The sequence below is a fragment of the Mustelus asterias genome, chromosome 12 (assembly GCF_964213995.1).
Source record: "Mustelus asterias chromosome 12, sMusAst1.hap1.1, whole genome shotgun sequence".
Taxonomy (NCBI): domain Eukaryota; kingdom Metazoa; phylum Chordata; class Chondrichthyes; order Carcharhiniformes; family Triakidae; genus Mustelus; species Mustelus asterias.
In genome coordinates, this window is record NC_135812.1 from 97,771,716 (window position 1) to 97,787,323 (window position 15,608).

The 15,608-nt window shown below is 45.0% G+C and overlaps 1 protein-coding gene across 1 annotated transcript in view; it reads left to right on the forward strand.

The window, feature by feature from the left end:
• Window positions 1-15,608, forward strand: part of LOC144501720 (dynein axonemal heavy chain 17-like) — an 832,067-nt gene that overhangs the window by 594,130 nt on the left and 222,329 nt on the right. Inside the window, exon 60 of the mRNA XM_078225682.1 lies at window positions 7,007-7,224. Coding sequence (XP_078081808.1) covers window positions 7,007-7,224 — 218 coding nt within the window. The remainder of the gene's footprint in view (window positions 1-7,006; window positions 7,225-15,608) is intronic.

Sequence of the window (15,608 nt, forward strand, 5' to 3'; positions counted from 1 at the left end):
CAGAAGCCAGAGAGTGGTTGGAGAGGATTGTTTTTCAAACTGGAGGCCTGTGACCAGCGGTGTGCCTCAGGGATCAGTGCCGGGTCCACTGTTATTTGTCATTTATATTAATGATTTGGATGAGAATATAGAAGGCATGGTTAGTAAGTTTGCAGATGACACCAAGATTGGTGGCGTAGTGGATAGTGAAGAAAGTCATCTCCGATTGCAACGGGATCTTGATCAATTGGGCCAGTAGGCTGACGAATGGCAGATGGAGTTTAATTTAGATAAATGCGAGATGATTGCATTTTGGTAGATTGAACCAGGGCAGGACTTACTCAGTTAATGGTAGGGCATTGGGGAGAGTTACAGAACAAAGAGGTTTAGGGGTACATTTCAGAGCTCCTTGAAAGTGGAGTCACAGGTGGACAGAGTGGTGAAGAAGGCATCGGCATGCTTGGTTTTATTGGTCAGAACATTGAATACAAGAGTTGGGATGTCTTATTGAAGTTGTAGAAGACATTGGTAAGGCCACACTTGGAGCACTGTGTACAGTTCTGGTCACCCTATTATAGAAAGGATATTATTAAACTAGAAAAAGTGCAGAAAATATTTATTAGGATGCTACCGGGACTTAATGGATTGAGTTATAAGGAAAGGCTGGATAGACTGGGACTTTTTTCTCTGGAGCATAGAAGACTGAGGGGTGATCTTATAGAGGTCTATAAAATAATGAGAGGCATTGATCAGCTAGATAGTCAATATATTTTCCCAAAGGTAGGGGAGTCTAAAACGAGAGGGCATAGGTTTAAGGTGAGAGGGGAGAGATATAGAAGTGTCCAGAGGGGCAATATTTTCACACAGAGGGTGGTGAGTGTCTGGAACAAGCTGCCAGAGGTAGTAGTAGAGGCGGGTACAATTTTGGCTTTTTAAAAAGCATTTAGACAGTTACATGGGTAAGATGGGTATAGAGGGATATTGGCCAAATGCGAGCAATTGGGATTAGCTTTTAAAAAAAAAAGGCGGCATGAACAAGTTGGGCCGAATGGTTTGTTTCCATGCTGTAAACCTCTATGACTCTATGTACGAACAGATGATGAGAGTTTGGCGATGTCGTGCTGACCACATATTAGCCTCAAGAAGTTCGATCACTGAAGCTTCATCAAAAATATTTACATAAGAAATATTAAATAATGTTACATATGAACAGAGACTAAACACAGACAAATTCAAATGCTATTTCTGAAGAATTGTCAACACCAATAGGAACTGACACTGAAATAGTTTCACAGAAAGAATTAACAACAGAAGAAAAGAGGACACTTAAAAGTTTTCGAGTAACCAAATTCCAGAATGCCAAGTACAACCCAAAAGAAATAGATGTCCACATGAGAGACTAACTTATAATCGTGTATATATATTGAAAATAATAGTGCAAACTAATGTATCTATTGTTTAATTGGGTCTATTGTTGAAGCATTTGGAAAAGTTGTCGTTTGGGGGACTAAAGAAATAAAAGGGGAGGGATGTTATGTATTTAAAGTATTTGCATCTCTTATGGTATAATATCACGTGATCTTTAGTGAAATAAGCAGAGAAATTTGCAGGCTTTTGTGGCTCTTCCATCTTAGACCTGGAAGTAGCAAGACCTTCTTAATAAACCTGCATCATGTTTTTACTACAAGCGACTAGTGGGGCACCTCATTACTTCTCTCTGTGATAGTTCCTGGTCAATACATAGCACTCTCCTCACTTACTTTATCCTTATCCTTTGTTTGAAATTCAAGTTCCAACTTCTTAAATGCTCTTTTTCTTTTTCCTTTCTGTCAAGCCATTTCAATTCCAATTCTTTTAACAGTTCAAGGTGCTTCATTTGCAACTGAATCCTAGCTCATTCCTCAATTGATTCATCCCTGAAGAACATGGGCCGGAATTCTCCCCAAAAAATTCTTTGTGTTGAATTCATGTGAAAACTGGAATAATTCACGTTCTTTTTCTCAGTGGGGGTTCAGAGAAGATTCTCCCACACTCTGTGCACTGCAGAGGCCACCAGCGTGAATACCATTAAAAACTAGGGGGTGGGCCTATCCCTGCTGGAGAGGTTGAAATCAGCGCACTGAGCAGGCCACTGTGCGGGCGCCGATCAGTCAGTGCCGAAATCGATGCATGCACAGTGGCCCCGCACTGATGGCCTCCCAATTTGTTGGACAGCTCAATCGCTGGCCCCGTGACCATTCCTGGGCCCAGCCCCACCCCGCCCCGATCTCCAATGTTCTTCCCCACCCCCAGACAGTTACTCTGTTACGCAGTTACACCATTCACCCCATGCCCGACAGGCAGTGCTAAGGTGCCTCTGGCATTGGCACTTTGCCCCTTAGGCAGTGCTGGGAGCACAGGCTGGCACAGCGTGCCAATGCCCAGGGGGCACCCCCCCCCCCCCCCCCACCAGCTGCCTGACCCTCTGGGTTGCCCTTCTTCACTCCAGCGGGATCAGCCCGCTAGTCCCCCGAAAATAGGGAGCTACTGTAGACCCCATTGGAGTGGAACACTCTGGTGGGGAGGGAGATGCTAACGGGCCTGGAGACTTCAGTCCTGAGCCCGCTAATCACATTCAAATTACATTAAAATCCCCCTTGCATACCTAATACAGTTCCACACGTATTTCTAGTGTGGAGCTGACGGCGCCACGCTGGGAGAGGAGCTTGGGACCAAATGCCCAGCATGGATCACGCTCATCCGGCCCTGCTAAAATCTCCTGGCCCACTGCGCTAATAAATTAGCGCAGCAGGATGGGAGAATCTCCTCCATGGTCTCTTTTGTATCTCTTCTAATTTCCAACTGCGAGCTATTACCTTAACTATGTTTGCTTTCCTCACCCCGCCGTTGATTCTAACTGCCAATTCCATTAAATTAACCTTGCTTACTTTTTGTAAATCAGTCAGGGTTAACTTTTCCACCTCGAGAAAAGACTTAGAAGGTTTACAAGGATGTTGCCGGGACTTGAGAAACTGAGTTGCAGAGAAAGGTTGAATAGGTTAGGACTTTATTCCCTAGAGCGTAGAAGAATGAGGGGAGATTTGATAGAGGTGTATAAAATTATGATGGGTATAGATAGAGTGAATGCAAGCAGGCTTTTTCCATTGAGGCTTGGGGAGAAAAAAACTAGAGGACATGGGTTGAGGGTGAAGGGGGAAAAGTTTAAAGGGAATATTAGGAGGGGCTTCTTCACACAGAGAGTGGTGGGAGTGTGGAATGAGCTGCCAGATGAAGTGGTGAATGCGGGCTCACTTTTAACATTTAAGAAAAACTTGGACAGGTCCATGGATGAGAGGGGTGTGGAGGGATATGGTCCAGGTGCAGGTCAGTGGGACAAGGCAGAAAAATGGTTCGGCACAGCCAAGAAGGGCCAAAAGGCCCGCTTCTGTGCTGTAATGTTCTATGGTTCTAAACTCTAACACCATTTTGGTTTACTAATTAGTGTATAAGAAACCTGTCTTTTTATTCTTTCAACTATTTTATTTCATGTCGAATCAATCACACATTGTCTGTACTTCAAATATACCGTATGAGCCTCCAATCTATGTTACGACCATGATGGAAGAGTGCGCAGTTGACCTAGCCCCACTGCTCCACAAGTCACAACAGTAGTGTAAATGTTAAATTCGCTCTCCAAAATGCCCAATTACTTACCTTTGCTACTGTTAGATGTTGAATAAGAGAGACTGTAACCAGGCTTCTTTCACTAAAGTCAGACTGATTTATTATAAAACAAAACCATTTTTAAAAACAAGTTGCAAGAATTGGTTAACATACAATTTATAACATGGAAGTATAGCTAGCTATCCCTTTTAAAATACCCCACACAGATGTATATGCACACACACGCACACACTCACACGTATGCAGCACACACAGTCTCTGCAGAGATGGGCAGTTGAGAAAAGGCTTTATAAAAAGGATAAAGTTTGCAGGGTGCTGATATTTTCATCAGAAAATGTTCAGCTAGTTCTGGTAGATGTACATACGAACATACAAAATAAGAGCAGAAGTAGGCTATTTGGCTCCTCAAGCTTGCTCCACCATTTATTAAGATCATGGCTGAACTATTTGTGTTTCTAATTATACATTTCTATACATCCCCAACAACCTTTTATTCCCTTGACGAACAAAAATCTAACTACCTCCGACTTTAAAATAACCAATCGTCCCACCTCCACTGCCTTCTGAGGTAGAGAATTCCAAAGTTGGGCAACCCACTAAAAGAAAAGAATTCTCCCCATCTCTTGTCCTAAAAAGGCAACCCTTTATTTTGAAACAGTGCCCCCTAGTTCTGGACTCACCCACAAGAGGAAACATTGGGGGCGATTCTCCCAAAAGGGCGGCATGGTAGCACAGTGGTTAGCACTGCTGCTTCACAGCTCCAGGAACCTGGGTTCGATTCCCGGCTTGGGTCACTGTCTGTGTGGAGTTTGCACATTCTCCTCGTGTCTGTGTGAGTTTCCTCCGGGTGCTCCGGTTTCCTCCCACAGTCCAAAGATGTGCGGGTTAGGTTGATTGGCCATGCTAAAATTGCCCCTTAGTGTCCCGCGGGGGATGCGTAGATTAGAGGGATTAGCGGGTAAAATATGTAGGGATACGGGGGTAGGGCCTGGGTGGGATTGCGGTCGGTGCAGACTCGATGGGCCGAATGGCCTCTTTCTGTACTGTAGGGTTTCTATGATTTCTAAAAGTGCTGAATTGGTGGGAAAACTGTTCTAAATCCCAACTGTTCTGTCAGTTCGGCTTCTCACCTGAATCTCCGCAGTCTGTGCACTGCAGAGGTCGCAGTCAGGAGTTCCATTAAAAACCTTGGGGGGGGGGGGGGGGGGGCTATTTGTGCCGGAGTTTGACAGTTCTGGAGCTCTGCGCATGTGCAGTGGCCCCAAACTGTCAACCTCCCATTTGTTGGCCAGCCCGGAACCCCCCCCCCCAGTGCTGCCTCTCCAGCCCCCGCCCCCCCCCACACACCCCTCCCCCCCCCCCGGCCCGATCGCAGTCCCCACAACAATTCCCGGGCCAGCTCTGACCCCCTCTCGGCCCGGAGCGCCCCAATGCCCAGGCCCCACCCCCCAGCAGTAGCGATTTTCCCCCACCTCCCTCACCCTGGCTGATCCCCTCTCCCCCGCTGACACCCCTGGGTGTCAAACCCCCCCTGGAGACAGCCCCCCCCCCCCAGCAGACCACTCCATCCCAGCCCACCCCAATTGCTGTCTTCCCTCCATCCCAGATCGATCCTGTCTGCAGAGTGGCAGCAGGACCCCCTCCCCCACCGATTGCCCCTAGGCTGTGCCCGCAATAGGCCCCGCCCCATGACACTGCCTGGTGCCCAATGGGCAGTGTGCCAAGGTGCCCCCTGGGCATGGGCACTTTGCCCCTTGGGCAGTGCCAATGGGCACAGACTGACACTGCCACGTGCCCATGCCCAGGGGGCACCACCCAACCCCCTGGGGCCCTGATTGCCCCCCATTCATTCCGGCGGAGTCTCCTGCTAGTTCCCCGAACGTGGGGAGCCAGTCTGAACCCCGCCAGAATGTAGTACTCCTGGCGGGGTGGGAGATTTAATCGGGTTCTGAAATGTCCCAATAATTAACTAACATGCATATTTAAAACAATTAAATGACTTAGCTGCTTTCGAGCCGGTTTCCAGCCTGGTCTGACCGGCGACTGTTCGCCGGCCCTGGGAAATGTGCATGCGTTCCCGGCGCATGCGCAGATCCCTTTTCAAGGCCGCAGACGCATATCTCCCACCGCGATCCGACAGAAAAGTTGTGGGTCGCAATGGGAGAATCACGGCCATTCTTTCCAAATCCACCTTATTAAGACCGTTCAGGGTCTGATATGCTTCAATCAAATCACTCTCATTCTTCTAAACTCCCGTAGAAACAAGTCCAGCCTGTCGAACCAATCCTGGTTTGACAACCCACTCATTCAAGGTATTAATCTAGTTAAACCTCCTCTGAACTATCTCCAAGGCAATTATATCCTTAATTAAATTAGAGGACCCATCTCTGCAGAGACCCTATTTGTTTACACTTTGTATGGAGATTTTTACCAACAGAGCTTCAGCATGTAGGACAGTAGAGCCAGGGTATTCCTTCTTGGCTCAGCCTCTCAGGTTTCCAAAAACAGACAAGTTCCACTGAGATGAGCTGGATATTGATAACCACACTGTTACAGGCCAGGTAAGGAGAGCACCATTTGGGCAGTTTTCCTCATTCTCAGTTCTTTGCCAACTGAGTCTAAAAAAGCAAGTTCAAAACTTAAAACTCATCTTCATCAGATGACCGCCAGTAAATCACCATGGTCTTTGTCTTTAAAACAGTTTATTTTTTCTCACTTTTCTCTCCTTCAGAAACTGAAAAAATAGTAAAATTCAGAAGAGGGCTATTTGTCTGGAGAGTCTGCACGGACTCTTTCAAAGAACTAGTCTGACTCCTTGCTCTTTCCCACTATCTTTGAAATTTGTCTCCTTCAGGTTTTAATCCAGTTCCTTTTTGAAGGAATTCATATCAACAACTTTTAAAAACCTTTACCATGCTTTTGATTTCATTGCTAATTTCTCCATATTTAATGTCAAATTTTATTTCAGAACACTCCTATAAAATGCATTGCGATGTCTTACCATGTTAAAGGCACTTTATGGATGTAAGTTATTGTTGTAATTAGAAGCAGATTCAGGCAGTTCATAACTCTTTTTTAAACATTTCATGCCAATTTTGTTAGGGTAAAGAGAGAATTTCTTGGGTCACCAGAGAAATTGAAATATTGCCCATTCGAGAGTGATAAATTCCATACTTCCTCTTGCCCCATGACTACTCAGCACTCTTAATTAAGCACAAGTGCCTTGGTGAGAGAAGTGAAAAAAAATCTCTTTAGCCCTTTTTGTTGAGTAATTTGCCTTGAGAATGCAAGAAAGATGTTCTGTCAGGTTATTTGTTTTCATATTTTGTTTTAAATTATTAATCAGATTTTTGTTTCTTGTTAGAACAACTTGACAGAGCTGAAATCTTTTGGCTCTCCACCAGATGCTGTAGTGCTTGTGTCTGCTGCTGTGATGGTTCTTTTAGCACCAAGTGGAAAAGTTCCAAAGGATAAGAGCTGGAAAGCTGCCAAAGTTATGATGGGTAAAGTGGATGCATTTTTGGATTCACTAATAAACTACGACAAAGAACACATCCCTGAGTCTTCTTTGAAAGCTTTTCGGTATGTCAATTACTATTTTTAAAATCTTCTCTTGCTTTGCATGTTTTTAATCATATCATAATCCTATTACCTTTCTTTCAAACAGAATTTACTAATTGTAAAGTGATAGCTGGTTGGGAATGCATTTCTTTTTTGATAAATTTAGGTCTGAATTTTCGCTAATTCATGCAATCCAATACCTCCCCACCTACAACCCTTTGCCCTTATCTTCCATGCCAATACATCCAGTATCCACCATGGGCAACCCTCAGGATGTGGAGATGCCGGTGTTGGACTGTCTGCTTTCTTGCATCTTTGTAGAAACTTGATGTCTGTGTCGATATGCGATATATGAATTCATCAGGCGAATGAGGCTGCGGGAGTTCTTCCACAAACCCCAAGAGACCAACAGCGAACACAATGAGACAGCCGATGAACCAGAACAGCCGACATAGAGATCCGCAGTGCAGCAACCGAAGAGGAAAGAGTCAAATTGGACTCCTCCGGAAGGCCGCTGCCCTCGACTTGACATGTATGCCCAAGCCATCAGGAGGTGCGTCAACACCAGATTCATCAGCCGCACTCACAAGACAGCCCTGAACATCACCCAAGCACAACGCAACGCCATCTGCGCTCTCTCTCTTTCAGGCAAACCAAATAAACCAACTCAAATTAACTCAGGGATAAAGTATATACTGTTGCAATCCCAGCTGAGGTTACTACTGGGCAGTCAGGTTCCAGAGCAGAACCCTGACTCAATAGATTATAACTTTTATTTTGTTGTTTTGAGATGTGGATGAACAGAATCATAGGATTGCCAATCAACTTTTAACAGAAGAATAATACTTTTGTTAAACCAGAAAAGATTAACTGTAATACACTACTCATTCACCTCAGCTATACTGTTACAGAGATAAATTCCTAAGGATAATACAATTTACAATTTATCTTATGCTCTAATGTTTTCAGTAATACACAATTCATTTAAACCAATAGGTGAAACATGGCCAGACACCTCACACTCTGAAACCAGATGCCACCCAAAACAACTTCTGCAGATTTCTCATCAAATCCCCCAGATACTTATTACATGAGTCAATGGGTCTCACTGGAATTCTGGTTTTCTTATGAGGTTTTCCAATCACCACTCTCAAAGAAGACACTTTTAAATCTTCTCCTACACTAGGTTCTCTCTCAAGTACCTTCACCAAACAGCCACATACAAGATTTCAACTCCTTTAAGTATTCCTCTGTCCTAGAACACCATGTATATTGAAGCTTCCATGTTATCTCTCGGGTACTCAACCATGCCAACAGAAGACCACTGCTTCCTGGACTGTATGAAGGGGTCACCAATCTTAGGATTGCTTCGGATTTCTGGCTTCTCGCTAGCCGACTTCTCCACATCTGCACGTTACAGCTGTGTCTTTAACTAGGAGCATATCTCTGCTCCTTTCTTTAACTCCCTTCTATGCCTTGTTCAAATTCCAGTTCCTTGTTCCTTTGTCTTTCTGGGACTTTCTGTCCTTTAGCTCCTGAGATTTGCTTTCTCCCCATATTTCATTCTTCTGCATGTAGTGGCAGTTTCCATTCCTTTGGAAAATCTGTTTTCTGCAGTTCCTTTCCATGTGTCCAGCTTACAACTTACTCAAAAGTTCTTACTGTCATTGGGTGTGCCACTGGTTGCTAAGCAGCAGCATAGCTTTTCAAAAGCCTGTAATTGCTTTCACGTCATAAAACTTCAATTACAATGCAGGTACAGTTTAAAGTGAAACTAAGACCTATAGAACCTATATTTAAACCTATAGGTTTTTAAAAAATGATCCTACAACCTACAGTTAATTTCCTTCAACTCCTTTAAAAAAAAACAAGCATTTTTATTCATAGTTCTACTTCAAAGACTTTATAAGCCCCTGGAGCAGTCAAAACTCTGAACTGCTATGAGTTGTGAAATCCGTTGTACAGCATTATAATGATGTCTAAAGTTTTGAAGTTTATTTATTAGTGTCACAAGTAGGCTTACATTGACGCTGCAGTGAAGTTACTGTAATCGCCACACTCCGGCACCTGTTCAGGTACACTGAAGGAGAATTTAGCATGGCCAATGCACCTAACCAGCACATGATTCTGACTGTGGGAGGAAACCAGGACACCTGGAGGAAACCCATGCAGACACGGGGAGAACATGCAAACTCCTCACAGTCACCTAAGCTGGGATTCCAAATCGGGTCCCTGCTGCTGTGAGGCAGCAGTGCTAACCACTGTGCCACCATGCAGCCCTCAAGTTTATGTGAGCAGACAGAGTGAAATACCTCTTTTACCTCTCCAAAAGAGTACCCTAACTCTCCAAAGAACTCTGAAAAGGTTAGGCCGTCTCCTACCAGGGCCAAAGTGCACAAGTCATGGTTTGGACATCACATTGGCAAAATTCAGATCTGACTGAGGCAGCTAGGCTTCAACATCTGTGTTGCCTCTATAAACCACATGTCATAGAGTCATAGACGTAGACACATAGACACATGTGTGCTATTTAGAATCTGTCTCAATTCTACCGTACCACCCCACCTATACCTGAAGCAATTCTTACACCTTGGCATTTGTAAATAAGGAGTTAAACACTGGCTTAAGTCTCCTCCTCCAGCATTAATTTTGTTTGAGGCAGCCTATGCCATTGTGGGCTGCACTTAGGGATAAACGCTCTGCCAACTATGATGGTAACATCCCCAAATGTGGATCCAGGAAGAGCAGTGTGTTCCCTCAATCCCCCCGCCCCCATTAAAAGGCCAGATCCTGATTTCCCCCTTTCTCATCATCACCCACGCCAACAATCTCCACTGCTGCCACTGTCACCCCCTCAGTTTCCTGTACCATCAGTCCCAAGTGTCTTCCAAAGCCCACCCTGACTTCTAATTGGCCATTTTCTACTGCTTCAACTTCCAATTGTGGACCCACTGGCCGCGATTCTCCCATCCGCGCCCACCACTTTTCTGGCCGGTCCGGCCGGAAGATGCGCGTCTGCAGCCTTGAAGGGGGATTTACGCATGCACGGGGAATGCATGCGCATCTCCCAGAGCCGGCGAGAAGCTGCCCGCCAGACCACGCTGGAAACCGGTGGGAAGGCAGGTAAGTAATTTAAATCTATTTTTAATCTATTTTAATTATTATTGGGATCTTTCAGGTCCCACCCCGCCAGGAATGCTTCATTCTGGTGGGGTTCAGACTAGCTCCCCACGTTCAGGGAGCTAGCGGGAGAGCCCGCCGGAATGAAGGGGGGCAATCAGGGCTCCCTAGGGGGTGATGACCCCTGGGCATGGGCACACTGGCAGTGTCAGCCTGTGTCCCAAGCACTGCCCAAGGGGCAAAGTGCCCATGTCCAGGGGGCATCTTGGCATTGTCCATTGGGCATCAGGCAGTACAAAGGGGGCAGGGCCTATTGTGGACAGGGTCGAGGGACATTCAGTGGGGGTGGGGGGTCCCGCTGCCACTCTGCATTGGGATCGATCTGGGATGGAGGGAGGGCAGCGATTGGGGTGGATTGGGTGGGGGGGTGGGCTGCTGGGGGGGCTGCCTCTGTGGGGGTCTTACCCTGGGGAGTGGAGTCAGCGGGGGGGGGGGTCTGCCGGGGTGAGGGGGGATCGCCACTGCTGGGGGGTGGGGCCTGGACATCGGGGCGCTCCGGGCAGGGTCAGGGCTGGCCCGGGAATCGTTGTGGGGGTCACAATTGGGCAGTGGATGGGGCTGGAGGGACAGCACTGCTGTCCCTCCAGTGGGTCCACAATTGGAAGTTGGAGCAGCAGAAAATGACCAATTAGAAGCTAGTGATCGAGCTGGCCAGCAAACGGGAGTTTGACAGTTTGGGGCCACTGCACATGCGCAGAGCTCCAGAATTGTCAAACTCTGGTGTGAATAGGCCCCGCCCCCCTGGGTTTTTAATGAGATTCATGACTAGGACCTCTTCAGTGCACAAAGTGCAGAGATTCAGATGAGAAGCTGACCTGTCAGAAGTGGCGTGATCTGAACCAGTTTTGCCGTCAATTCAGCACTTTTGGGAGAATCGCCCCCACTATTTCAAACTAAACTGTTTTTGAGGGAGTTGCTGGACATGCGAAACAGTTAATTTTCCTCACTCTTCCTTCTGTCTTTGTTAGCAGGCTATTATAGAATCCATAGAATCATAGAATCCCTACAGTGCAGAAGGAGGCTATTTGGCCCATCAAGTCTGCACCAATCACAATCCCACCCAGGCCCTATTCCCGTAACCCCACATATTTACCCTGCTAAATTCCCTGATACTAGAGTCAATTTAGTATGGCCAATCAACCTAAGCCACACACCTTTTGACTGTGGGAGGAAACTGGAGCATCTGGAGGAAATCCATGCAGACACAGGGAGAAAGTGTAAACTCCACATACAGTGACCCAAGCCGGAATTGAACCCGATGCTGTGAGGCAACGGTGCTAACCATTGTGCAACCATGCCGCCACTATAGTATATAATACTGGACCTATGTTAATGAGGACGTGGGAGCCTTGCACTTCAGCATTCAGTATTTAGTCTTCACCCCTTCAGAATGGGTGCTCCCACATTTCTAAACCACCTTTTCCTCGCACAGTCTGAAAGATGTGTTGGATGGGTGCATTGACCTGAACAGGCGCCGGAGTGTGGCGACTCGGGAAATTTCACAGTAACTTCATTGCAGTGTTAATGTAAGCCTTACTTGTGACTAATAAGTAAACTTTAATTTTTTTAATCTCCTTTACACTGCACCTTCATGAATTTGATGTTTTGCCTATTTGATTCCCTGTGACTTTATGAAGAATATCATGGTATCTGAAGCATGTTTGTGATACTGTAATTATAATATTTATATAATCATAAGTAATATATTACAAGGAAGATTGGAAGAACAATAGTGATAGAAGATTTTACAGTTGAGGAATAAGCAGATGTTTCTGTGGCCACAGATGTGAATCCAGGATTATATGTTGCTTCCCTGGTGCCAGGATCAAGGATGGCACTGAACAGCTGCAGAGCACCCTGAGGCGGAAGGGTGAACAGCCAGCCGTCATGGTATACATTGGTACAAGCAATATAGACAGAAAGTGTGATGTGGTCCTGCAGTCAGAATATAGGAAGTTCAGTCGGAAATTAGTAAGCAGGACCTCAAAAGTAGTAATCCTCGGATTACTCCCAGTAACACGCACATGAGCATGAAAATAGGAGGATAACAAAGAAAAACGTATGGCTGGAAAGATGTGTTAGAAGGAGGGATTTGGATTCTTGGGATTGGCTCCAGAGGAGATGGCACCTGTACAGGCTGAATGGTTGCACCCAAATAGAGCCAGGACTGAATTCCTTGCCAGCGATTTGCTGGTGCTATTTGGGAGTGGTTATATTAACTTTACAGGGGTGTAGGAACCAGCAGGAAATATCAGAGTGGAATACCAAGGTGCACAGAATACTGGGAAAGATAGAAAGTGTTGTATGTTGGTTAGTTTAGCTGAGGAATGGTTAGTATATTCAAACAATAACTGGATTGTTGTATATAACTGAATTATGTACATCCATCCATGGCTATTTGTTGCACTGCTGAAGCTATGAACATTCTCCTTCTCAATTCCTTGTCATGTGTTCTCTTACATTATCATTATGGAGGACGCACAGACCCACACGTTAACCATTAAAAACCCTAATATTACAGATAGCGCAAGAGTAGGGAATAATAAGTTAGTCGGTGGGGTCAGAATAGGGGAAAAAGTAATAAAGTCTAAAGCAGGGATCTAGTGCATGTATGTCAATGTATGAGTGTGATTGATAAGATTGGTGAATATGATTCTGTGCCTCTCAACAAACTGGGGATTATCACTGGCCAGAAACAAAACTGGGCCATCCATATAAATACTGTGGCTACAAGAACAGGTGGGAGACAGGGAATTCCATGATGGGTATCTCACCTAACTTCCCAGAGCCTACCCACCATCTACAAGGCTCAAGTCAGGACTGTGATGGAATTAACTTCACTTTTGTTGATGAGTGCATCTCCTTGCAACAAATGTCCACATAGAAATAGTGGAGTGCACAGCAGGCCACTATTCGTGACATCCTCTGAAGTGCCTATTGGACAGTGCCTCCAGACTGGTCAAGGCAACAGAAGCACATTTCAAGAAGCCCAATGATGTGCTGCTATCTGTTGATAGTTCTGGAGGCATGATCTTCATTGCAGTGCTCTTATATTTTGCACTAGGGATGCCTCACTTGTATCATCAGCCATATGCACAGGGAATAGCCCTTGTCACTGAGGATCCATCCATCAACTGGGGCTGTGGCTTCAAAAAGCTCTCAGAGCAATGAGTTGTACAACATGTATTCATTGTGACAGCTCCCTCAGAAATGAGCACAACATTGTTATTCTTTTGTAGTCACACCCCAGTTGTACATCAAGCATTGAAAGCTTTAACCAGTTGCAAATGCAGCTGGCTGTTCCCAGGGAGTTTTTTTATAGCAACATGAATACAGTCAATGGCACCTTGAGTTTGAGGAAATGCAGCAATGATACCGAAAGAGGCTGACCTTGCTGCCTCGCTGTCATTATCAAAAGTGCAGTTTATGAAATCATTGAGCTAACAAAATAGGGCACCGATCACCTTTTTTATGTACCTATGTATGACAGCATGTGAAAAGCCATATATGTCACCTGTCCTGCCCTGGAAGGCACTGCTGGTATAAATTGTGCACCACTGTAATCTTCTGGGACACTTGCATGGGCTTCCCACCAAATCCATGTCATGAAGAACAATGTGACATACATAGATAATCAAATCCTGGGACATCTTCAGATATCTCTTAGACATGAAAGGTAGTTAGTTTTTGTCCCCTGAATGTGCTGACGGTCAGTTCCCATCTTGGGATGCCTTCCCTGGATGTCGGTGCCCGGAATAGCCTCCCACTCTGATACTGCCTACTGTAGGCTTTGCAAACCCTGTTGTTAGACAGCAAGAGTTCTTCTATTTTGTATTCTTTCCTTTTGCTCCTCGGTTTCAAGGAAAATTAGGTGAATGAGACCCATGGTTATGGCAGTAGTTGTACAGTGAAGAGAGCAGACATACATGCATGAACCTGTTTGTCCATAGCTCTCATCCATTTAACTCACTATTGGGATGTCTCTATGATCAGCCAGTTGCACACAAATGCACTCCAACTCTCCTCCCATTTTGGTCTGTTATACTTGCAACCAAAAATGCAGCTTCATTGAGTCAGACAACAGGGGGTGTCACAATCAAAATCTAATTGGTTGGTTATTTAGTATAATGTGAATGTCTTCAAACGTTTTAATGACTTGGAAGGTTTCCTATCATGCAACAAGTATGATATGACTGGAAAAATATTCTGTTATGTGTGGCAGGCCTGCAATGCATCATCATGACTTCAGGTAGAACACAATGGTATCAATTGCTTCCATAGATGCCCTGAAGGACTTTCAGGATTAATTTAGCACTATTCAATTTGCTCTCTTGCAGCCTACTAGTCCTTGCCCAACACTTATGGCGTTCTCCTTTTTTGTAATGGTGCTACTGCATCAATACAGCCCACAACTACCTCCAATATCACCACAATAGGCTTAACCCAGAAACCATTGAACATATCTATACCATGACCTCAGAAACAAGTCCTGCGAGGACATTCTCATCATTGGGGAAAATGCCACTTCAGTTCTTGAAAGCTCCATAAATTCAGTCTCAGTCAAATACCTCACAACCTTCTGTCACTGATTAATGATAATTCTCTGCCTGATGAAACATGCTGACGGCAACCCATGCCCTTGATATTTTTTGGTTGAAAAGTCAAATCACTTTGTAATGGCCAAATCACGGAGCATCAACAAGTAACTATAATTTTCAAAATTGTCTGACCAATACCAGCAACAGAAATTGGACATGAAAATTCACATGATCTGCTCAACTATTATTCTTTCTATACTTAATGCTTTATTTTACTATTTTCAGCCTCAGATGATGAAATGAATCATTGGGGAGAAAGTGGCGTAGTGATATTGTCACTGAACTCGTAATCTTGAGACCCAGGGTCTTGGTTTGGGGACCCGGGTTCAAATCCCACTGTGGCAGATGGTGACATTTAAATTCAGTAAAAATCTGGAATTCAAAGTATAATCATGACTGTTAAATCATTGTTGATTGTTGTAAAAAAGAACATCCGGTTCATTAATGTCCTTTAGGGATAGAAATCTGCTGTCCTTACCTGATGTAGCCTCCATGTGACTCCAGATCCACAGCAATTTGGTTGGTTCTTAAATGCCCTTTGGGTTGGGAAATAAACGCTGGCCCAGCCAGCGAAACCCATATCCCATGAACAAATAAAAAAATCAGCTATAGTTGAAGCAAGGCTGT